At 42.1% G+C, this 26204-nt stretch overlaps 1 protein-coding gene across 1 annotated transcript in view; it reads right to left on the reverse strand.

The window, feature by feature from the left end:
• Positions 1 to 431: 431 nt before the first annotated feature.
• Positions 432 to 26204, reverse strand: part of pkp2 (plakophilin 2) — a 30497-nt gene continuing 4724 nt past the window's right edge. The window contains exons 2-13 of the mRNA XM_034078678.1: positions 21802 to 21872; positions 19119 to 19684; positions 15033 to 15171; positions 12808 to 13015; positions 11041 to 11221; positions 7497 to 7614; positions 7102 to 7260; positions 5528 to 5704; positions 5194 to 5347; positions 4205 to 4397; positions 2759 to 2846; positions 432 to 1018 (exon numbers count right to left, since the gene is read on the reverse strand). Coding sequence (XP_033934569.1) covers positions 950 to 1018; positions 2759 to 2846; positions 4205 to 4397; positions 5194 to 5347; positions 5528 to 5704; positions 7102 to 7260; positions 7497 to 7614; positions 11041 to 11221; positions 12808 to 13015; positions 15033 to 15171; positions 19119 to 19684; positions 21802 to 21872 — 2123 coding nt within the window. The 3' untranslated portion in view covers positions 432 to 949. The remainder of the gene's footprint in view (positions 1019 to 2758; positions 2847 to 4204; positions 4398 to 5193; positions 5348 to 5527; positions 5705 to 7101; positions 7261 to 7496; positions 7615 to 11040; positions 11222 to 12807; positions 13016 to 15032; positions 15172 to 19118; positions 19685 to 21801; positions 21873 to 26204) is intronic.

Genomic DNA, 26204 nt, shown 5'->3' on the forward strand with positions numbered 1-26204 from the left:
TGTATATCAGTATGTAGTTTCTCTACTTTAAAGAGTCTCTCCTGCTGATGTTCAGCTTCATATCAGTATGTAGTGTCTCTACTTTAAAGAGTCCTCTCCTGCTGATGTTCAGGTGTATATCAGTATGTAGTGTCTCTACTTTAAAGAGTCCTCTCCTGCTGATGTTCAGGTGTATATCAGTATGTAGCGTCTCTACTTTAAAGAGTCCTCTCCTGCTGATGTTCAGGTGTATATCCCGCCCCTTAGCCTATCACGTACAATGTGTTGGAGCGCTAGCCAATAGAAGGCTAGTGTTACAAAGTGATGTCACTATGTCATGGAAGTAAACAAACTGGAGAGCATCTATTCTACATGCACATAAACACTACAGGAAAGGGAACACATCAAAAAGCTAAATATGGCTTCTTTAACAAAGTTTACCAGACGATATGTTGAACAAAACATTTGATTTATCGCAGTTTATTCATTCAAAGAATCAACTCAAGTCAGACAGCATGAAATCAGCTTGTTGTGCATTACATTGGGAAACGACTCTATCTAGAAATACATTCTATATACATTTATACATCAGTTCAGTGTGATTATCTCAACATGTTCTTTGTGGGTCTTTGTCTGATTACATCACGCCTAAAGTCCTGAAATAAACAAAACACACAAATCAGTATTGTCGACTCTTTAGCTGCCACTACATTAAACAACACAAACACTTTACACTTCATTCAATATCGTTTTTTCTGACCGTGAAAGTGGCCGACAAACAGAACTATGTCTCGTTCTGTTATCCACCATCCAGCATGTTGTTTGTCCATCAGCTAACTTACAATAACAAAAACACAAACAAAAACTATTAAATGTACAGTTTTAAATCCGTTGCATGGGATCTTTAGAGTAAATAAAGACACGGGCAGTGCATGTAGTGCTAGTTATAGGGATCAGACGAGGCAGGAGTTTAAGATTTCTTGGAGTTCACAGCCTTTGTTGTTCTCGAATTGATGAAATCTGATTTCCTGTAGCCACACTGTGAAAACAAAGTGTTGATTATTGACACGATGGCCCAATCCCAAACCACGCCCTACACCCTACCCCTCCGTTTGCGCGGAGGGTCCGCCACATTAAGTGCTGTTCCAAACCAACGAGTGTGGAGGAGGAGTGGGCTATCAAGCCATCTAACAGCGAGGGTGTTTCTCAATGTCGAGGAAGGATGCTCCAGAGCCACTATTTCAAGCATGCTACGTCAATAACCAAGGAAATAAAAAGTTAAATCAAAGTCCTGCATTTGCTATTCCAACATTAGGTATTTCCAGCCCAGTCTCATAAAATAACGTGTAATAGCTACGTTTGTCCACAGGGTAAAATGTAGTATATTCACAAATAACCCTCTCAAGACATGACATGGGGTGTTTCTCAATGTCGAGGAAGGCTGCTCCAGAGCCACTATTTCAAGCATGCTACGTCATCGAGTGCCGCCGAAGGACTGTTCCAATGTCCAGCATACTTGGAATTCTACCGAGGCCGGCGTAGTTCGTAGCGAGAAATTTCGAGGCTGCACATGTGTAGACTCCGCGGTCTTAAAATCCCCACAATGCTTTGCGCACGGACCAAGTTCCAAATATTTGGCGGAAATCGCGCTCCATTTAAGGCGGGGCCTCGCATAAGACGCGCACACCTGTTAGGCTGTTCCACCATTCTTCATTTTCCGAGGCTAGGAAGGATTCTTGCCTCGCTTCTGAAGCAAGTGACTCGGAAGACATGTGCTACCAAGCAAGCGTCCTCAACATTGAGAAACACCCAGTGCCGACTGGAGACCGGTCTCGACGCTGTCCGTCAGGAAACGTAAAGTAAAAGTAGTTCCATTAAACATCCGCTGATAAGCTGCGATGTTAACAACCTCATATGTTTTAACTTAGGATCAAACCTGTGTTTAGTCTAAAAGGTAAATGTGTGCATTTTATTATAAAGTTGTGTATATTTACAGACTGTTGCAAAAACTAAGAAGCTTATAAAAATCAGGTTCAAAACTAAAAGAGTTTTACAAAAAAGCAACACAATTAAAGATGTTTGGAGTTTTATTTTCGTTCTTAATTTTAATGTTTTGTCAAAGAGAAGCTGATTTGAAACCGTTGTTACATTCAGTTACGGCATTTCCTGTTTCTACCGGAGAGGGGAGGCCGCCCCAAAGCTTGCCGCTGTGTTTACTCCCTCCATCTGACAGGAGGGAGCCTCGTTGAGCTGCGAGTGTCACTAAGTGTGTAGGGGCAGGGTGTAGGGCGTGGTTTGGGATTGGGCCGAAGTCTATAAACGGTCACTGCAGACGCTCTTAAAGCCAATTTGAATGTGTTTAACTTTGGTGCCCTCTAGTGGTTATAAGAAGAAGACACTGGGATAAGAACAGGCCTGAATTACTGATAACATACTCTTATAAAGCAAATTACAGACTGTAGTTGATACATAAAAAGCAGATATACTTTAGGACACTACTCACAAAATATCAACGTTCAAAGTTAAGTTCTACAGAAAAGACTGACAACTAATTGCTTTATCTAAATCAAGCAAAAACCAAAAGCGTTTATTAAAAGCTTCTAATTTGAGCCTCATAAACAATGATAAGAACATGAAAGAGGATACATGAAATAGACAGAGGCAATCCGGATGATGCTTAAGGAAAGACATGTGTTGCACTGTAATGTGTTGCACTGATAGGAACCAGAAGCGTTCATTAAAAGCTTCTAATATGAGCCTTACAAACAATGATACGCACCTTCCTGAAGGCCCCGTGCAGATCGCTGTATCTCCACATGCTGTGCAGCAGGACGCACGCTGCCTGGCCCGCTCTCGTTGGTCCATAGCTAGAAAATTAACAGGTTAGATTTGCTTTCCCAAGAGGAAGGACCAAGACATTGTTTTGCAAGTTAAAAGTAAGTCTCAAGTGTTTCCAATCAGGCAAGTCTCAAGTAAAAACCTGACAAATCCAAAGTCATGTTGGAGAAGTCAAGGCCGAGGAGTCCAAAGTCGACTCCTTGGTAAAAACTGACGGGTTCAAAGACATGACTTAAAGGTCAAAATGTAAGACTGACAAGTCCCAAGTGAAATCCCGAACACAATACTTGATGTATTAAATCCTAAATATATCTAAATGTGCTCTTCACCCATTTTTGAAAATGCAAAGGTTCTTTTTCTCATGTCGATAAGGATGACTAAGACCTGAGTCTGACTCCAGTCCAAGTCATGTGATCTGGAATTGATCTGGAATCAAATGTACTATAGTAACATGTCACAATTAAAAGGTGGGGTAGGTAAGTTTGAGAAACCGGCTCGAGATACACTTTTTGTTATATTCCATGGAATGCTCTTAACATCCCGATAGCAATGAATATATTAAATGCTTTGACAAAAACAAATAAATCATCTGTGGAAGCCGTGGCGCTGTAAAAAGCACGACCAATCATCTGAGCCGGCCCGGCTAAAGTAATTGGACGGCCTCCCTGCCTGTCAGCCTTCCATCTGGGCACAACCTGATCTCGTGCCCTCATTGGTCATGTGCGCGTTCGTGTGTGTTGGAGGCGGGGCTCTGTGAGGAAGGGGCAGATTTTCTCCAGCTGTGTATTTTCAAATTCTAGCGCACTTGAGCCGGTTTCTCCAAAATGACCTACCCCACCTTTAAAATTGATTGATTGATTGAATTTAGGTTAAAAAAAACTACCCGTCGGATGCGTCTGGATGAATAATTTCTTAAAAAGGTACCAAAAAAATAAGAGTGCCATCACATTCATAAAGTGCTGCAAATGATTCCGGTTTCTTTGGATCACATTTCAACTTCAGTGTACATGTGTGAAGTTAAATTGTTTTACCGAGTGGTCCGTCTTTTTTTATTTTTCACAATAAGCTCACAAGAACATGGGGTGTTTTCTTTTCAATATAACACATTGATAGAATAGATCATTAAATAAAAGATTCAGGGGCGTTTCGGGGTAATACACACTTTCCATTTCTCCCAAATGTCCTCACATGTAAGTTCCTGGAGCCTCATCGAGACGGTTATTCTTTCCATTCCAAAGATTCCATAAATGATATCGTACCAATATCGTACGGCTGTTTGGTTTGAGCCATTTCTTTGCGATTGCTTTCCTCGCAGCGACACTCAACTACGCACCAATGTTTTAATATCTCAGTGATTCCGTTTTATATCACGAGGGGCGTTACTGACCCGTTGTCCTTGCAGCTGATGTTGATGATGTTGGGCAGCGCTCCCTGGTTGAAGATGGCTCTGACGTTCTGCACGTCGCTCTGGCTCAGATTGAGCAGGGTGTTACAGAGCGTGGCCGTCACCTCGGTGGACACATCGGTGCCGGTGTCGTCGCTCGGTAGCATCTCCACCACCTCCGACAACACCTGCTTCACTTCAGGAGGAGGAGAGGAATTAGTCTGGTTTCCAGCTCCTGCCATGAACCTAGAAAAGTAGAGTACCCCAACGTCTTATGATTGAGATGTATAGTACGGGTCTCCAGCACATAGAAACGGCCAGATGCTAACTTGCATATGTTGGGCAATTTGCACGAATAGCCTAAGTTGCATTAAGTAGCATATACTGACGGTTTAGGAGGTTATTGAGGAGGCCAAATCCATTTTAAAAATAATCAGGATCCAAAATCCTGCAGGTCTCCCTTGAAAAAGACATTGTTGATCTCAATGGGATTTTCAGCTGGTTAAATAAAGGCTACAAACAAACAAACAAAATGGCAGCTTTAAGCAGCAAGTGGCCATTTGTACTCTGTGGGCTAATTCTGATACATTTTGGGTAGACTAAAAACTGCCATTTTTGATCCTTAAAATATCAGAAATGGACTCAACATCCTCAATAACCTCCAAAACCACAGCATAATTGTCCAAATGGGCCACGACATGTTGTTGCTATTGTCTGCATAAGCTACTTAATGCAACTTATGCTAATTGTGCAAATTGCCCCACAGATGCTAACAGTTAGCATCTGGCAGTTTCAAGTTAGCATCCGGCAGTTTCAAGTTAGCATCCGGCAGTTTCAAGTTAGCATCCGGCAGTTTCAAGTTAGCATCCGGCAGTTTCTATGTGCTGGGGACCCATACTATACATTTCGAAAATGAAACTTTGGGGTGCTCAATTGTGAAGAATGAACTCTAAGTTTAGTTCAAGTCTGTGTATTTTGTTGCAACCAGTTACCGATCTCGGGGTGCAGCTCCTGGTATCGTGAGAGGTTTTTAACGACAGACAGAGCCGTCCTCTTCACGTCGTGCTCTCCCTCCTCCAACATCCTCTTCACGTGCTGGAGGCCATTTTCCCGCTGGACGATAGTGAAGGCGATGGATTCACTCCTCTGTGCCATACATCAGAGTCCAGGTTAATAAAATACTAACACGGGATATTTGCTACTAAACGTATCGGACATGTACGACCCTGCTAACATTTCTCCACAGCAGAGCACAGAGGGAATAACGCTTCATCAAGTTTCCCGTTAACAGATTTAACTCTAAACTCTAAACTGTTTCCTTCTTACCGCCCCGCTGCCGGCGGTGATGTTCTGCAGCGCCCCGAGCGCCGCCTCCTGCGTGACGGTCCTCACGCTGCGGGCCATCAGAGACAGGTACATGCGGACCGTGATGGCGCTCCACAGCCACTCCACCCCACGAGGGTTAGACTTCTCCTTCAGGAGCGGCCACTCTCGCTCCAGGTCCTGGGAGCAAACCCTGCATGAGCTCAGAATCCTTTATTAGTCCCACAGAGGGGAAATGTACTGTTACAGCAGAAAAGAGCCAAAGACAGCTTAATGTTACCTAAGAAGCATGCATACAATTAAAAAATGTAATGTATATATATATAAGCCATCCTATTATAATTATTTATTTTGCGAATATATATATATATATATATATATTTCAGTAATATTTATATAATCTATTGATAATTGTAAATGTATATTGTATGTTGACATACATTTACTTAAAGGTGGGGTAGGTAAGTTTCAGAAACCGGCTCGAGATACACTTTTTGTAATATTCCATGGAATGCTCTTAACATCCCGATAGCAATGAATATCTGAAGTGCTTTGACAACAAATCCATAAAAAGAATTCGTCTGTAGAAGCCGTAATACTGTAAAAAGTACAAGATGGCCTGCCTGCCTGTGAGCCTTCCATCGGGGCACAAACTTATCTCGTGCCCTCATTGGTCATGTGCGCGTTCGTGTGTGTTGGGGGAGGGGCTCTGTGAGGAAGTGGCAGATTTTCTCCGGTTGTGTATTTTCAAATTCTAGCGATCTCGAGCCGGTTTCTCAAACTTACCTACCCCACCTTTAAAAGAAAAAAAAATATGTAAGTAAGTAATTTAGTTTTTGGGAGAAGGGGTGGGATTAAATTAGGGCTGCTCGATTATGGCAAAAGTCTTAATCTCGATTATTTGGGTTAATAATTGTAATTGCGATTATTCATTGACTTTGAAAACATCCATTTATTGGAGAAACAAAGATTTGAACAGTATGTTTTTAACAGTTGAAATAAAACTGTTGAAATAAAACGATTATCAGGGTAATCCCTGAACTTTAAGTATAATTCAACTGAAAAATAATAATAATAAAAAAATAATCGTTTTATTTCGATTAAGTTGTTTTCGTAATCGCTGCAAGCCATCATCGTGATTAAAATACGATGAATTGAGCAGCCCTAGATTAAATAAGTGTAAACTTCTTCCCACCCCTTTTCAGGTAAGTAGTATCATTTGTTTAAATATCATTTGTAAGTCAATAATATTTTTGTTTATCAATTTGATACGGCTTAAGTTGTACAGTATTATAATTATCATGTTTCATTTAATTCTAATTTTTTGTATTATTGTTTTACACATTCGAAATAAATCAAATCAAATTCTAACATGAATCCCAGTGACTCTGCTATTCCAACCAGTTCAAAGATAGCAGCACTAAAAGCAGTGCTGACGCAGAAGCTCTCTGCTGTTCCTCTCCCGCTAAAGAGCAAGTCGTATGGCTGATTAAACCTGCACGCAACACTGCTCTTAAATATCATACTGCAAGAGCATCGCGTGTGTAGCCAACGGGGTTAGGGTCTGGAGGGACTACCTGCGTGATCTTAGCGCTGCGATAAGCGAAGCAGCCGACAGCTGTGTCCTTCTGAGTCAAGTTTTGTCGAGACTCTGTGATATCTGCGATGCTCTGAGGGAGCTCGGCCTCCATCTGATAGGACAGGTTGTGCAGGATGCAGACGCAGTTCTCTGTGGACTGAGGAGCAGACATGTAGATAAATAATAAGTATGTAGCTAAATAAACAGTATATATTTATTTTAGATATATATATTTGACCTCCTTGTGTCTCTTAAACGGCTGCATGTTTCCAAGAAAACGTTTTAACTTTGTGCAGCACGTGGTGACTGAAAGGGGCTGTACGAACACATCTGTATTATTAAAATGTGGTTGTGTATGCATCAACAAATGGATATATATACACATCCTTTCACCTTGTCGTCCGTCTTGTAGTCAGCCACCGCTCCCCGGATGTAGTAGACCAGAGAGTCGATCAGATTCTCACATTCCCTCATCGCCTTCCTGCCGTCGGGACCGGCAGAGCTCAGATTCCTGGCAACAGAAAGAAAAACAATCGAGGTCATGTGACGTGTGTGTGTGTGTGTGTGTGTGTGTGTGTGTGTGTGTGTGTGTGTGTGTGTGTGTGTGTGTGTGTGTGTGTGTGTGTGTGTGTGTGTGTGTGTGTGTGTGTGTGTGTGTGTGTGTGTGTGTGTGTGTGTGTGTGTGTGTGTGTGTCAGACAGACAGAGAGCCAATGAAAGTCTGTTTCTGTCAGACCAGAATGGCAACACGTCAATGGATTTGAATGATATCTAACTTCCAGAGGAAAACAAATACAAGGATTGTTGTTCTGTGTCCCGAAACAGGTTATTTGCGCAGTAATATAATATAAACCGGAGAGAAACTCGTCATTTTTATCATCCGCAGGGACCTGGAAAGGATAGAGAACATGAAGAGGAGAACTTGATAACATGAGGCCGGCGAGGAGCGCATGAATTATTCAGTTTCCTCCTTTGAATCTCCTTCATCTGCTGCTTCGCACACAGACTCAACAACATGATACACACCGTGAGACGCCAGATCAATTGTAGTTCCACACAAGGCCATGACGTCGTATAAAGATAGGATTGGGATTCATATGTTTTGGTCGCTATGCTTCATGAGAAAGCAGCGTTTATTCAGGCTTCCTATGATGCGGTAGTTAGTGGAAACTGAACTAGTTATTTGTGGCTAATGAGGAAGAAATTGCAAATATCACAAGCGACCACGCTGGGAAGGTAATTGATGCTTGACACAGTTATTTAATGATTACGGTACGTCCACACGGCAGCTTTTCAAAAATCTTGAAAATCTTGGAGCTGGGCGTGTCTGACAGCTTGGGGATTTTTTGCGAGCAACGCGACCAACAACCAATCACATGAATCTCCCGCCCCCGACATACAAAGCAAAAAACCCCGGGGATTTTATGCGAGCAATATATATATAAACTCCCCAAACAGGCGAAAACCTACCAGTTTCACCCACTGCCTCTGCCACCTCCCTCCATGCCTGGTTCCTCCGGTTTGTATCCCGTTAATAGTTCTGGTCGTAAAGAACCGGGTGATTTGCTACCGTAATTTCTCGTTTGGAATATGAGGAAATGAACCGCGGTCTGGTTCTCCCTGCTTACACGCGGTTTGATTGGCTAGCGCTTCTACTGTCAGATTTGCATAAACGTGTTTGATTGGCTGGCGCTTCCAGCTCAGCTTCAAAAGTTGAACATTGCTCAACTTTTGAATCCTGGACATCCTGGAAATCTTCGCTTCGCTCCCCCACAATGCAGTTCGGCGAAAAGCGAGGCAAAGTGACGTCATCCCCATTCAAAGTCAACGGGCAGAGAAGCGTTGGAAGCGGTGGAAGATTCGTCTAAAGCTGCTGTGTGGACGTACCGTTAAACAGTTGGAACAGTCGTATACCTGGATACCAACACGTGTGTATCTTTACTGCTTACTTGGTGGATTATAATACATCGTAGGACTTGGCATGTTAATATCTTGTATCAATGGTAGCTTGATGTATCACGATGACGTTTCCCCCTAGGTTCCCAAGAGATGTAATAAACTCAATGTTAGTTACTTCAATGTGATCTCAACTGGTCCACGTTGTACCGTTAGACACCTCCCCAAAGTAAGGGCGTGCCAGATGTCAAAACTGCAGACCAATCAGATCAAACGTTGTCTCATTTCTTCCTATAATACCAATCCATCTTCGGGTTAGCGCCATGATTGTGCATGGTAGCTTTTTGATGCTAACATTCTGAATGGCACACTCTTGGATATTTCTATCAACACGTAGCCGTCCTGTTTTCTTCTCTAAAGTATTTTACATGTTTCAACAACATTCACCCTAAGTCAGGGGTGTCAAACTCAATTTCTTCCCCGGCCACATCAGCATTATGGTTGCACTCAAAGGGCCGGTTGTAATTTATATAAATATACATATGAAAATATATAATATATATTAAATAATGTATGATATTACATTGTTGTCCCTGCATCTGGTAATATCTTCCTAAATAACTACGTCTGAAAGCAGAAGGCAAATAATTGAAAGTAGATATTAAACAATTACACCAATTGTATTGTATTGTATATTATATTCTTTGCAAACTCTTGCGGGCCACATCAAATTAGGTCGCGGGCCAGATTTGGCCCCCGGGCCTTGAGTTTGACACCCCTGCCCTAAGTCAAACACAGCGATAGTTCGTTCTGCAGCAAAACAGTCGGTATGTCTTATTTCTTATTAAGCAGGACTCAGTCTATGTTGAGAGACTGCTGACTCACAGCTCAGCCGATGCTGTATCGTAAAGTTATTATATTATTGTTATATTACTGCAATCTGTCAACTCTTACCCTACTTTGATATCATCAAGTCATTCCTAAGGACGCAGCGACAACACTCGGGTCATACTGCACGTCTGCTTCACTGCTGACAGATTGTAAACTATATTTATTTAACATTGTTCTTTAAGAGACAACATCCTTTATTTGAGCAGGACCCGGGAACTCATACTTGTTATGTCGTGTCGTTGTAAAAGTTATTTCTTTTTGGTTGTTTTGTACAAAAACATAGATTTGTTTAAAACAATGAATCCAATATCACGGATGCTGACGAGTCGACGATGACCTAATCTTTTATTTTAAGACACGCGAGAGGGGGGCGGACCAACATGTGTTTAAGCTTCTTCTTGCCCCCGTTGAACCTGACGGAGACTATTTGAGAATTCATTTGATTTTTTTTGTACCTTGAACGTTTTTGTTTTGCCTTTCTTTGTTATAATTATACATTTTTTTTAAAACATTATTATAATTGTTGTATGTCTTGTTTCCGACATGTTCCATAAATTGACTAATATTTAATGTCGTGATATATGAACAAATGATCTGCCTACTTACCTGAAAAGGGGTGGGAAGAAGTTTACACTTATTTAATCCCACCCCTTCTCCCAAAAACTAAATTATTTACATACATATTTGTTTTCTTTTAACTGTCAACATACAATACACATTTACAGTTATCAAAGTTGTGAATCCTTGTGTGGAAATGCTGTATTCAGCGCGGTCTGAGCTGCATGTCTGACACCAGAGGAGGTGTCCGTTTACTCACATCTATTCATCCTCGCTGCAGAAGCTGCCGGAGTGTCTTGTTTCAGGGTAACAACGAGGATCTGTTCAGAGTTAAGAGCCATCATTGCTCTTAACACCTGAATCAACGTGACTCTGTACACATATACACATATATCATTACTATTATTATTATTATAGATACCTACTATTATTTATTACATTACAGATTTAATTTTTATCCTCCTGGAAATAATTACTGCACTTTATTAAGTATGTATGCTGCGTGTTTTTGTTTTGATGGCACCCTTGAAAGGGAGAAGCATTTATTATAATCTCATTGTATCATGACATTAAACGATTCTATTCTATCTCACCGCAGGCAGCCGGTGGCGTTGTGGAAAGCGTCGGCGTCGGCCAGCAGCTCGTCTTTTGGGTTTTCTCCTTCAAAAATGCCGGAGCTTGGAACCAGAACGGAGTGAGTGAGGACGGAGAGGGACGCTCCTCTGGAGAGATGCTCCTTCAGGAGGTCGTGAGAGGAGAGGTTCCACAAGAGCCCTGGAGGGAGATGGCAGTACGCTTTATTAAAGACATCTGTTGACATATCTAAGTTTAAAGGGGCACTATTATGTTTTATGGTGCTTCCCCTTTCCTGCAGTGTGTTATATGGATGTGTGTGCATGTCAATGGTCTGTAAAGGCTAGCTTATCTCTCACACAACCCTTCCCCCCCCTGCCTGAAACGCCTCCATTGGACTCCTTTATTTACCTCTGTATCAGTATGACATCACTATGTAACACACATGACTCAGCACGAATGGTAAGTCCTTAATGACTTGGCTGAGACTCACTTGACAGAAGTTCAGTAACACTTACTCAGAAGAGAGGACACAACGGGACAGTTTTTAAAATGTAAATTGGGTTAACATGTATAATATGTTGAGCAATCTTTTTCCAATATTGGCATCACTTAGTCCGTTTTATGGCATTATAACTGTTGATGCTACACAAAATACATTTCTCACCAGTGCAGCAATGCCTGTGCTGTTTCCAATGAGTTTTATATAGCAGTGGCCAACAATGGGTGCAGGGCCGGCCCTGACCAATTTGCCGCCCTAGGCAAGATTTTAGCTGGCGCCCCCACCCCACACTCACTATGATTTGCGCGTGCACGGTTATGACACAAGATGTGTGCAACTGTATTTAGCTTCCTATCCATTTGAACATGATTTAAGTGGGGGGGGACCTCACCTCCTCTAGGGGGGTCCAGGGGCATGCACCCCTGGGAAGACTTTTTTTTGTGGTGTATATTGTGTAATATTGAAGTTAAAAGCATCAATCTGGTGCACTTTGAGAGCAACATTAGGAGATCTATGGAAACATCTCTCAACACCCAGATGAAACAGAACTGTAAGCAGATTTTCTTTTTCTTCATGGATATTTTACAAATCACTCTCCTTTCAAACTTTTTTGTACTGTCAGTATTTTATACCTGTTTTTCACCTATTCTCTTATTTGTTCATAACTATAATGATCATATAAAGGTGTGCCTTTACCTCACTGAGCTGAGGTTATCAGAGCCTCTCAGTCTTTCAGGAGAGCGCTCTCTAAAGCTCTCCTCCCGCGGCCGCTTACACAGTAAATTCCAATGTTAATAAAAGCACACAGAAGCTGTGTACGTTTTTTGGGAGTTTGATTTAATTTAAATGAATACAAATACAAAATTAAAACCTATAATTGCACACTAAAACCATTATTTCAAAAAAAGAACAATTTCACATAAACCTCTGGTTTTTACTGGGACTGGGGCAGTTCAACTTGATTTTTGGGGGGGGTGCCAGAGTTTATGGGCGCTGTACGCAATATATGCGTAGTTCTGTTAGTATAAGATAATAAGATGTACTTTGTTGATCCAAAATCGGGAAATTGTGTTTACATTTTAAAAAATTGTTTAAATGAAAACAATTATTTTTTTTCTAACTTTTTTTTTTCTTTTTTCAGCGCCCCCTATGGGTTGATGCGCCCTTAGCATTCGCCTATACTGGCGATGCCGAGTGCCGGCCCTGAATGGGTGAGATGTGAAGAAGCAAAAGAAGCCACTACTAACAGTAAAGAAAGTGAGTTCAGGTGTGAGCAGCCACTGACCGGTCAGCTGCTGCCTGGTCTCCAGATCCCGGCTGCTCTTCAGCGTCTGCAGGACGGAGTTCAGCCCGTTGCTCTCCTTCACCTCCATCTTGTTCTCGCTGCTCTGGTAGACGACGTTTCGCAGCGCTCCTGCGGCGAGGCGCTGCACCTCCTCGTGGTCGTGGTTCAGCAGCTGCTGGAGCTTTCCTATCCCACGCAGATAGTACACCTGGAAACAAAATGGATTACTGATTTAAAGATAATCCGGGACAGAGAGGCGCACGGCGTGAGATATATCAACAACATAGAAGAGCTTAAATCTCTTCTAAAGCCATAGACATTCAAAGAGTCTCGGGGAGGTCTTTGAGTGTGATGTTTTATGTCTAGGCTTGGAGTACTGTTCATTTTTTAGAGCTAGTTTTATTGAGTCTTAGACCAGGGTCAAATTGCCTATTTAGTTGTTTTCCTTTATACTACCTCGTCCTCGGGACCTATCATGCAAAATGCACTTTGTGATGTCTTTTATACATAAATATGTGTCCCCGGTGCGTCGGGGAACTCACGCAGCGTCAGAAAATATAACCCTCTCTCTTTTCCTCCGTACCCAAATCTTTTAAAAACAACGGGGGTACAACGAGCGGATACAGACGGCGGACCCACAGAAAATTGCTATCAGAAACCAATGCCTGACGTGTTTTGGACGTAATCTCGTCTTTGTTTACATTAGCAAGCGGCGCTAACACTCAGAGCTAACCAGTACTGGAGAGCACGTGTTTTAAAAACCAGGAAATAAAAAAAGGAACTCACCTTATAATTTGAGCTCCATAGGCTACTGTTTCAGAAATAATCTTTGATGTGGTTTAAACAGGATGGCATTTTATCACAGCAGAATTTAACTTTAAATTCTGACCAGGCATTAGCTCCGCCTCCTCTTTTTTTTTTTTTAAGCTAAGGACCCAAAATCCGTGTTTCTCTAACAGGACTGCCAAAGAGGGGTTTGAGCAGAATGAGGCATGGCTACAACGGGGGATCTGTTCGGTATTTTAAGCAAAAAACTTCACAGACATGTTTTGTATAGGTATGGCCCAACAATATATTTTTCCAATGGAGCATGATAGGTCCACTTTAAAGGTCCCATGTCATGGCCATTTCCACTGATCATAATTCCATTGTTGAGGTCTACTAGAATAGATTTATACTGTGCAATTTTCCAAACTCACATTGGTTTCTCATCTCTGTAAAGTATGTGTATTCACTCTCTCCACTAAACGGCTCGTTGTAGCTCCAATAGCTCCAGCCCCTCCCTGTGAGCGCAGTGTGCTCCGATTGGTCGGGACGTTGTGAATCGCGCTAAGCTCCGTGGAGGTGTTGTTTCCTTGTCTAGCGAAACACAGCCAAACTCACCCTGAGCACACACAAAGTCACAGCCGAAGTAACAACAATAAGTGTGGCTTGATATTGAGTAAGAAAAAGGTTGATACACGCTGTGAGAATGGGTCTGCAGAGAGGATTTCGCCGCGATCCCAACTGTCTGTTCTCAGCCTGCAGCCAGGGAGGAGAGATCAGCAGAGCTGCATGCACTGAGTGTGTGAGGAAGTCCGTGGATTGGTACATTTGGACCAATCAGCGGGGGTTTAACGTAACGGCTCCGCGGACGTAACGTAACGGCTCCACGGATTGGTCCATTTCGTTCCGGGGACGACATGACATCATGATGTCCCCGGAGGAATCAAATGGACAGTGACGTATCTCCAACGAGGCGTTTTGGGGAGGTCTTCTCTGTGTTAGAGTTTTACTCGCTACAGGGTGTACTTTGAGGGTTTTGACTCGGCAGACCGTTTACATTCATAAAAACCTTCATAACACACAAGGGGACGGGTACTAACCGGAAAAGCATGACATGGGACCTTTAAGTTAAGTTGTTGTGCAATAACAAAAATACTTTTCAGCTTTAGTTTCATCTCATTCGAAGAAAAAGACAACCAATGAGAAACGCCCTTTAGGTTCCTCAAAACAAGGAACAGTATTTGATGCAAACACTCGGTGAGACATTGGTTCATGTAAACGACCAACAGAAGCACAGAGGCTAAATAATGCAATTACTACCACAGAAAAAAAAACACTTAACTACGAGTGTTTTTGTATCTCATGTGATCATCTAAGATGGGTTTCACATGTTTATCTTTCAGCGTATTCTATTTTGAATCACTGTCATGATCCCACACCATGCATATGATCAAACATACCATCTTCCTGGCCTCAGCGCTCTTGAAACATTGGTTCTGGATGTGTCCGGCTGCACTGATCAGCGTCTCCTCGTTATCCTCCTGACTCAGCAGGTTCACGGCCCGCTCCAACGTCATCTCTGGAAGCCTCTCTGACTTCCTGTGTGAGGAAGCACAATGCAAACACATGTTAAGATGTGGGCTTCACTACACACACGTTAGGCTGGAGGTTCAACCTGCTATAACTGACGTGTTACTTCTACTTCTTACATGTTGAACTCAAATACCTGTACTTTCTACTTCTTACATGTTGAACTCAAATACCTGTACTTTCTACTTCTCACATGTTGAACACAAATACCTGTACTTTCTACTTCTCACATTTTGAACACAAATACCTGTACTTTCTACTTCTTACATGTTGAACTCAAATACCTGTACTTTCTACTTCTTACACGTTGAACACAAATACCTGAACTTTCTACTTCTCACATTTTGAACACAAATACCTGTACTTTCTACTTCTCACATTTTGAACTCAAATACCTGTACTTTCTACTTCTCACATTTTGAACACAAATACCTGTACTTTCTACTTCTCACATTTTGAACACAAATACCTGTACTTTCTACTTCTTACATGTTGAACTCAAATACCTGTACTTTCTACTTCTCACATTTTGAACACAAATACCTGTACTTTCTACTTCTTACATGTTGAACTCAAATACCTGTACTTTCTACTTCTTACACGTTGAACACAAATACCTGTACTTTCTACTTCTCACATTTTGAACTCAAATACCTGTACTTTCTACTTCTCACATTTTGAACACAAATACCTGTACTTTCTACTTCTCACATTTTGAACACAAATACCTGTACTTTCTACTTCTTACATGTTGAACTCAAATACCTGTACTTTCTACTTCTTACACGTTGAACACAAATACCTGAACTTTCTACTTCTCACATTTTGAACACAAATACCTGTACTTTCTACTTCTCACATTTTGAACTCAAATACCTGTACTTTCTACTTCTCACATTTTGAACACAAATACCTGTACTTTCTACTTCTCACATTTTGAACACAAATACCTGTACTTTCTACTTCTTACATGTTGAACTCAAATACCTGTACTTTCTACTTCTTACACGTTGAACACAAATACCTGTACTTTCTACTTCTAACATTTTGAACACAAATACCTGTACTTTCTACTTCTTACATGTTGAACCCAAATACCTGTACTTTCTACTTCTCACATTTTGAACACAAATACCTGTACTTTCTACTTCTTACATGTTGAACCCAAATACCTGTACTTTCTACTTCTCACATTTTGAACACAAATACCTGTACTTTCTACTTCTCACATTTTGAACACAAATACCTGTACTTTCTACTTCTTACATGTTGAACTCAAATACCTGTACTTTCTACTTCTTACACGTTGAACACAAATACCTGTACTGTCTACTTCTTACATTTTGAACACAAATACCTGTACTTTCTACTTCTTACATGTTGAACTCAAATACCTGTACTTTCTACTTCTTACATGTTGAACTCAAATACCTGTACTTTCTACTTCTTACACGTTGAACACAAATACCTGTACTTTCTACTTCTTACATGTTGAACTCAAATACCTGTACTTTCTACTTCTTACTCGTTGAACACAAATACCTGTACTGTCTACTTCTTACATTTTGAACACAAATACCTGTACTTTCTACTTCTTACATGTTGAACTCAAATACCTGTACTTTCTACTTCTTACACGTTGAACTCAAATACCTGTACTTTCTACTTCTTACATGTTGAACACAAATACCTGTACTTTCTACTTCTCACATTTTGAACACAAATACCTGTACTTTCTACTTCTCACATTTTGAACTCAAATACCTGTACTTTCTACTTCTTACATTTTGAACACAAATACCTGTACTTTCTACTTCTTACATGTTGAACACAAATACCTGTACTTTCTACTTCTTACATGTTGAACTCAAATACCTGTACTTTCTACTTCTTACACGTTGAACACAAATACCTGAACTTTCTACTTCTCACATTTTGAACACAAATACCTGTACTTTCTACTTCTCACATTTTGAACTCAAATACCTGTACTTTCTACTTCTCACATTTTGAACACAAATACCTGTACTTTCTACTTCTCACATTTTGAACACAAATACCTGTACTTTCTACTTCTTACATGTTGAACTCAAATACCTGTACTTTCTACTTCTTACACGTTGAACACAAATACCTGTACTTTCTACTTCTTACATTTTGAACACAAATACCTGTACTTTCTACTTCTTACATGTTGAACCCAAATACCTGTACTTTCTACTTCTCACATTTTGAACACAAATACCTGTACTTTCTACTTCTTACATGTTGAACCCAAATACCTGTACTTTCTACTTCTCACATTTTGAACACAAATACCTGTACTTTCTACTTCTCACATTTTGAACACAAATACCTGTACTTTCTACTTCTTACATGTTGAACTCAAATACCTGTACTTTCTACTTCTTACACGTTGAACACAAATACCTGTACTGTCTACTTCTTACATTTTGAACACAAATACCTGTACTTTCTACTTCTTACATGTTGAACTCAAATACCTGTACTTTCTACTTCTTACATGTTGAACTCAAATACCTGTACTTTCTACTTCTTACACGTTGAACACAAATACCTGTACTTTCTACTTCTTACATGTTGAACTCAAATACCTGTACTTTCTACTTCTTACTCGTTGAACACAAATACCTGTACTGTCTACTTCTTACATTTTGAACACAAATACCTGTACTTTCTACTTCTTACATGTTGAACTCAAATACCTGTACTTTCTACTTCTTACACGTTGAACTCAAATACCTGTACTTTCTACTTCTTACATGTTGAACACAAATACCTGTACTTTCTACTTCTCACATTTTGAACACAAATACCTGTACTTTCTACTTCTTACATGTTGAACTCAAATACCTGTACTTTCTACTTCTTACATGTTGAACCCAAATACCTGTACTTTCTACTTCTCACATTTTGAACACAAATACCTGTACTTTCTACTTCTCACATTTTGAACACAAATACCTGTACTTTCTACTTCTTACATGTTGAACTCAAATACCTGTACTTTCTACTTCTTACATTTTGAACACAAATACCTGTACTTTCTACTTCTTACACGTTGAACACAAATACCTGTACTTTCTACTTCTTATATGTTGAACTCAAATACCTGTACTTTCTACTTCTCACATTTTGAACACAAATACCTGTACTTTCTACTTCTTACACGTTGAACACAAATACCTGTACTTTCTACTTCTTATATGTTGAACTCAAATACCTGTACTTTCTACTTCTCACATTTTGAACTCAAATACCTGTACTTTCTACTTCTTACACGTTGAACACAAATACCTGTACTTTCTACTTCTTATATGTTGAACTCAAATACCTGTACTTTCTACTTCTCACATTTTGAACACAAATACCTGTACTTTCTACTTCTTACATGTTGAACACAAATACCTGTACTTTCTACTTCTCACATTTTGAACACAAATACCTGTACTTTCTACTTCTTACATGTTGAACCCAAATACCTGTACTTTCTACTTCTTACATGTTGAACACAAATACCTGTACTTTCTACTTCTTACATTTTGAACACAAATACCTGTACTTTCTACTTCTTACATGTTGAACTCAAATACCTGTACTTTCTACTTCTTACATTTTGAACACAAATACCTGTACTTTCTACTTCTCACATGTTGAACACAGATACCTGTACTTTCTACTTCTTACATGTTGAACACAGATACCTGTACTTTCTACTTCTTACATGTTGAACACAAATACCTGTACTTTCTACTTCTTACAAGTACATTTCAAAGCCCTGTTTACTTTTACTTGAGTAAGAAGTTTAGTCAGTACTTCTACTTTTACCAGAGTATTTTTAAACATGAGTATCTGTACTTCTACTTGAGTAAAGAGTATTTTTGCCATCTCTGATAGTGTCCTGCAATAAGATAAGTGAACTCATGCGGTCTTACACTGTCCTGACGGTCCGTGCGTGTTTCTGCTGAAAGGGCAGATCCACCTCCATCCGTCTCCCCATGTCCACGCTGGTGAGGGAGGCGGGGTATGAGTTCAGTCTGCGGAGCCCCAGCCCGTGCCTCCTGACCCGAGCCAGCCAGGACAGCCCCCCGTCCGGAGGCTGGGTCCCCACAGTGTGCTGGTCCTGTCTGACAGGGTTTTGGCTCCATCCATATTCTCCGTCCTCCCATATACCATGCTGAAACACAGGCTGTGGCCCCCCCTCTCTGATGGATCTGTGCCGGAACGTTCCCTGATTAGAAGAAGCCGCGATTGGACGAGCCACACGAAGAGGAGCTTCTGAGAAGGCGTATCGGCGGAAGGATTCGGACCCGTGAGAGAAGCCCATCCCTGCCCCGTGGGAGGGATTTGGCCCCGGGTGGGTGTAGGTCCCGTAACGGAGGGTGCTGGAGTTGAAGCGAGGTAACTCTGGGATGGGCGGGGGGGAAACTTCCACCCTCCTGAAGGGTCTCCGCACATTGTGGCTCGATAGGGAGCGGTAGGTGGGACCCCATCCGTTTACCTGTGAGGGAAACACAAGGTGAACTTTAAAGGTCCCCTAGTATACTGTTTTTCATCAATATATCACAGGCCTCAGATATATACAAAACCTGTCTCTGATTGGCTGAAACACCAAACAGATCATTGCAGCATTACCCATAATCCCCTCTGTTTCAGCACTGTTTCAAAAGTGCTGATTCTCTTTAGATCAGGGGTCTCCAGCCTCTCTTCCTCTGAGAGCTACTTTGAAAAAATTAAAGTGGCTTACATTTATTCACATAGCACTCACGTGTGAAATTACAATACCCAAAATAAATCTTAACTTCACATCAAGGTCCAAGAAAATGACAATTTCTCCCTTCTTAGTACGGCCCACATAGCAAGTGCATCACCTTAATCACCACCTTACAAGCATCTTATGGCACATGTGTAAAATAAGTGCATGCACTCTTTTTCACAGTCAGTGAGACGAATGGCGCTGCATGGAGTCCACCATAGAGGGGTCTGCTGGACTCACTCTAATAGTCATTTCAATGCTGATCAGTCGGTCTTGTTCTGCATTTAGATTTCATGACATTCATATCAGAAAAAGCTGCTTCACAAAGTAGAACCAAATAAAGCAGACGTGTTCAGTGCTGCTTGGTGGATGTTCTTAGAGTTGTCTGGGTCTACAAGGCTCCAGAAATGTTGTGAGTTTAGCCGAGACTTAAGCTGAACATGATTTTGGAGATTTATAACCTCCATCTCCCCAGGATTGACACTGGACAGTTCAGCCATCTTCTTCTTCGTCTTGACATGACATTTTAAACCATAATAAATCAATTGTATAGGTCTAGCCTCCCTGTATCTGTGTGGGAAATTGTTCCATCCTCAAAAACAAAAAAACAATACTTCTGCAGTCGAGCTGCCGCTTCTAGCTACGGTCTTCTGTTAAAGAAAGGATACTGAATGTGGCATCACTAACATGACTTGAGTCTGAACACAGCAGACAACGGAGTATTCACAACAGCATATAACAACTAAAATAGTGCATGTGGGTGCGTCTTACTGTTATATAAATCCCATTAATGTATCGTTGAGATTAAGTTAGCTTCATTATCTCAATCAGTGATTAAGTGAATAATAACATTCCTATCAGGTTACTTTCAGCCTGTCACTCATTATGTTCAGGAGGGGGCGGGGCTTGGAGGAACAGAGGAGACGGTGATCGCGGAAGCTTTCCTCCTGCCTTCACAAACTTTACACACACGTATTTATCAACTGAAAATAGCAAGAGGACATTCGTACTCTGCAATCCAAGACTTGATTAAATCCACCAAAACCCTGACATGGTGCTGACGCGAGTATGTTTGGGACACATGTTGATGTAGGAGAGACATGAAGAAGAGGGGACACATGTTGATGTAGAAGAGACATGAAGAAGAGGGGACACGTGTTGATGTAGAAGAGACATGAAGAAGAGGGGACACATGTTGATGTAGAAGAGACATGAAGAAGAGGGGACACATGTTGATGTAGAAGAGACATGAAGAAGAGGGGACACGTGTTGATGTAGAAGAGACATGAGGAAGTGGATTTTGCATAATAGGTGACCTTTAACATTTGTATGGGATTAAAGTCCAAAAGTCCACATAATAATTAACTTATCAAAAAGGTCTTTAAGATTCCTTGTTAAGTTATCTAAAATATATGCGGGTCATCAAAGTCCATGGAGGCCCATAAGAGCTAACTCACAAAGACAGATATATTATATGGAGTTTATAAATAAATACAATGCTTATGCTTTACCTTAACTTCCAATCAATTGTTAAAAAATGCTTTTATTGTCTTAATCAGTTAATGAAATACATGTCAACGCACTTCATTAAATGGCTTAGGACAAAAATACCCTCTTATTTCACAATTTATCCGATTGCAAAAGAAATAAAATCATTTTTTCGTCACTTTAGGAGTCCCTAACCTTTAAAGCCAACACTGTTAAAAAGTCACACATGATGTATGATGTTAAATGTGAAAACACACACACTGATTCTTTGGATAAGCATGTAGGCAAAGCAGCAGCGGATTGTTTGCCTACATTTAAATAACGCTGTCCAATGTGTCCATGAGGATCTTTCTTAATGGACAGAGATGTCTTACCTTCATGTTTGGTAAAGATCCATCTGCAGCATTGAAGCTCTTTGTAGCATTGTTGTGTAAATGGACACTTCCTGAAACGAGTTGAAGAGGTTTAGTTAGTATACTGTTTCACACCGTAGTTACCTAATGGCATGGCAACACTCCAACACGGCCTCAGGTGACTGCTACTGAAGTGCACACTCATAGAGCTGCGAGTGTACGAATGCAAATCAAAGGTGTGCTCATTTGCTGCTTTCAAATCCGTGTCTCAGTGCTGTACGATACCAGTCATCTCTGTGGAAACTAGAGATGATCACGTGATCGGGGATCGGAGCCGATCACGTTATTTTCAAAAGATCGTAATCGGGAGGAAAAAAATCGGGGATCGGGATTTTTTTTTTTTTATAAAATATTTTTATTATTTTATTTAATGTTTCAAAACAAAAATGACCATGTTCACGTCTTAAAGTCATCCTGAGGACTTAGCTTTGGTTAAAAATTACACAACATCATGTATGTGTTGCTTCTTTGGGCTTGTTTAGACCTGGTTGCTTATTTCTCTGAAATCTGGCAACAGAGTGGGCGCAGTGTCTAATAGTAGCAGCAAGCTAACGAGAGGCTACGTTCAGCTGGTGACTCGGGAGTCGGGACGGAGAAAATGTCAGGAGTTTGGAAGTATTATCAAATTGAAAGCGAAGGCAGTGTAACAGCCAGATGCAATGTTTGCAAGGCAGAGGTTCCGCGTGGTGGAAAGAACAGAGCTACGTTCAACACGACCAATCTAACACGCCACCTGAGAAACAAACGCCAACAACAACACGGCGAGTACACAGCGGGCACTCGGGTAACGGCACTGAAACAACCGACACTTTCAGAGACTTTCAAAAGGAAAGAGAAACTGCCCCAGAACAGAGAAAAGGCCAAACAATAACAGCCAAGACAGCTGAATTCATCGCGTTGGATGACCAGCCGTTATCTGTTACCTTTTTCTCTCTTAATGCATTGCATAAAGATCGGATCGGGAAAAATCGGTATCAGCAGATTGTCAAAATCAAATGATCGGAATCGGATCGGGAGCAAAAAAAGGTGATCGGGACATCCCTACACGAAACCATTGGTATAACTGCCTTTTTTAATTTATATTTGAGTGTTGTATGTCGGGGGGTGATTGGGAGGAACGTGATTGGGCGTGATTGGGAGGAACGGCCCCCCTGATCTGAACCGGAGTGGTGGTTTGTTACAGGACTTCTGTGCTAGTCATGGATTGGCCATAACAAACACCATGTTCGAACATAAGGATGCTCATAAGTGTACGTGGTACCAGAGCACCCTAGGCAGAAGGTCCATGATTGATTTTGTTATTGTATCATCGGAACTGAGGCCGTATGTTTTGGACACTCGGGTAAAGAGAGGGGCGGAGTTGTCAACTGATCACCATCTGGTGGTGAGTTGGGTCGAGTGGCGGGGGAAGCCTCTGGATAGACCTGGTAAGCCCAAACGTGTAGTTCGGGTGAACTGGGAACGTCTGGAGGAGGCCCAAGTTCAGGAGGCCTTCAACTCACACCTCCGGCGGAGCCTTTCGGGCATTCCTGTGGAGGTTGGGGACATTGAACCAGAGTGGTCGGTGTTCAAAGCCTCTATTGCCGAAGCCGCGGTGGGGAGCTGTGGTCTCAAGGTCCTAGGTGCCTCAAGGGGCGGTAACCCTCCAACCTCCTGGTGGACACCGGTGGTCAGGGAAGCCGTCCGACTGAAGAAGGAGGCCTTCAGGGATTTGTTATCCCGGGGGACTCCCGAGGCAGTTGCAAGGTACCGACAGGCCCGAAGGGCAGCAGCCTCATCCGTGGCCGAGGCAAAGCAGCGGGTGTGGGAGAAGTTCGGAGAAGAGATGGAGAAGGACTTTCGGGAGGCACCAAAGTTGTTCTGGAAAACTGTCCGACACCTCAGGAGGGGGAAGCAGGGAACCATCCAAGCTGTGTACAGTAAGGATGGGACGTTGTTGACCTCAACTGATGGAGTGTTGGGGCGTTGGAAGGAACACTTTGAGAAACTCCTGAACCCGACAACTTCGCCCTCTATGTTAGAGGCAGAGCTGGAGTATGACGGGGGATCGACACCAATCTCCCGGGGGGAGGTCACTGAGGTCGTCAAACAACTCCACAGTGGCAAAGCCCCGGGTGGATGAGATCCGCCCGGAAATGCTGAAGGCTCTGGGTGTTGAGGGACTGTCATGGTTGACACGTCTCGTCAACGTTGCGTGGAAGTCGGAAACAGTACCGAAGGAGTGGCAGACCGGGGTGGTGGTCCCCCTTTTCAAAACGACGGATCAGAGGGCCAATTACAGAGGCATCACACTACTCAGCCTCCCCGGGAAAGTTTACTCCAAGGTACTCGAAAGGAGGGTCAGGCCGATTGTCGAACCTCAGATTGAGGAGGAACAATGCGGATTCCGTCCTGGTCGTGGAACGACGGATCAGCTTTTTACTCTCGCAACGATCCTGGAGGGGGCCTGGGAGTACGCTTATCCGGTCTACATGTGTTTTGTAGACTTGGAGAAGGCGTATGACCGGGTTCCCAGGGAGGTACTGTGGGAGGTGCTGTGGGAGTATGGGGTGAGGGGGTCTCTACTCAGGGCCATCCAATCTCTGTACTCCCAAAGCGAGAGCTGTGTCCGGGTCCTCGGCAGTAAGTCGGACCCATTTCCGGTGAGGGTTGGCCTCCGCCAGGGCTGCGCTTTGTCACCAATCCTGTTTGTAATATACATGGATCGGATTTCGAGGGGGGGGTCTGCAGTTCGGTGGACTAAGGATTGCACCACTGCTTTTTGCAGATGATGTGGTTCTGATGGCTTCATCGGTCTGCGACCTTCAGCACTCACTGGATCGGTTCGCAACCGAGTGTGAAGCGGCTGGGATGAGGATCAGCACCTCCACATCTGAGGCCATGGTTCTCAGCAGGAAACCGATGGACTGTCCACTCCAAGTAGGGAGAGGGAGAGAGACGTGAGATACACCAAACCAAACACATCAGTAAATCCTATCTGTGTTGTTTGTGCTTTTTTTCTATATAGTTGACATACATACTTATTATCTACCTCAAGGCCAAAGAAAAATCCATTATTTCTTAAAATGATCTTCTAAATTAGAGTCAGAACCACCACAACAAATAGCCACAAATAAGTGCAACACACACAAATACATGTTATGCACAGCACAAACGATAATTAATCGATCAATAGAAAGTATATCGGCACCTGCTTTGGCCTCTAAGTATGTTGTGTGCCTGCTGCTTTTAATTCATGTAATAATTACAGTTTTTGAAGAAATAAACTTTGGTCCGGGGAAATTATGATGTACATCTTTAAATATGTATTGTCTTTATTTGTCGTTTTATCTTTTCCTGTCAATATGTATATATTTCACTCTTTAGTAGTTTGAGATGTTTATCTGTTTATCTGTTTATTTCGCACTGTTTTTCATTTTCATATTGTTTGCATGCCGCTGTGACGCAAAAATGTCCTAGATTTTGATCAATAAAGTATATCTTAAAGGTCCCATGTCATGCTTTTCCGGTTGTTACCCGTCCCCTTGTGTTATGTAGCTTTGTCTGCATGTAAACGGTCTGCAGAGTCACAAACCCTCAAAGTGCACCCGGTAGCGAGTAAAACTCTAACAAATCCGCAGAGCCGTTAGGTTAAGTCCGTGGATTGGTTCAAATGGACCAATCCGCGGACTTCCTCACACACACACACACACACACACACACACACACACACACACACACACACACACACACACACACACACACACACACACACACACACACACACACACACACACACACACACACACACACACACACACACACACACACACACACACACACACACACACACACACACACACACACACACACACACACACACACACACACACAATCTTTTCTCAGCTGCAGCTCCGCCGATTTCTCCTCCCTGAGACGGCAGGACGCGGCGAGGCTGTGAGTCGGTGTGTGAGCACACACACAAACTCCCAGCCAGGCTGCGGGTGTGTGTGTGTGTTCGGGCTGGGTTTCGCTGTGTCTGGCTGTCTCGCAGACGGCCACTGGGCTCATAGGGAGAGGGCGGGGGGCAGGAGCTCCAACAAGCCGTATAGGACAGAGAGTGAATACACATACTTTACAGAGATGCTGTGAGAAACCAATGTGAGTTTGGAAAATTGCACAGTATAAATCTATTCTAGTCGACTTCAACAATGGAATTATGATCAGTAGAAATGGCATGGGACCTTTAATCTTATCTATTTATTACAAAAACAATACACCAAAAAATAAGCGTAAGAAATCACCCTCAATAGAATCATTTCTGACTTTTGTGTGAACACAAATCTCTTGTGTGAACACATACGACACACCTAGTTCTGGCAGAG

This window comes from Pseudochaenichthys georgianus, unplaced genomic scaffold (genome assembly GCF_902827115.2).
Source record: "Pseudochaenichthys georgianus unplaced genomic scaffold, fPseGeo1.2 scaffold_463_arrow_ctg1, whole genome shotgun sequence".
Classification (NCBI taxonomy): Eukaryota; Metazoa; Chordata; class Actinopteri; order Perciformes; family Channichthyidae; genus Pseudochaenichthys; species Pseudochaenichthys georgianus.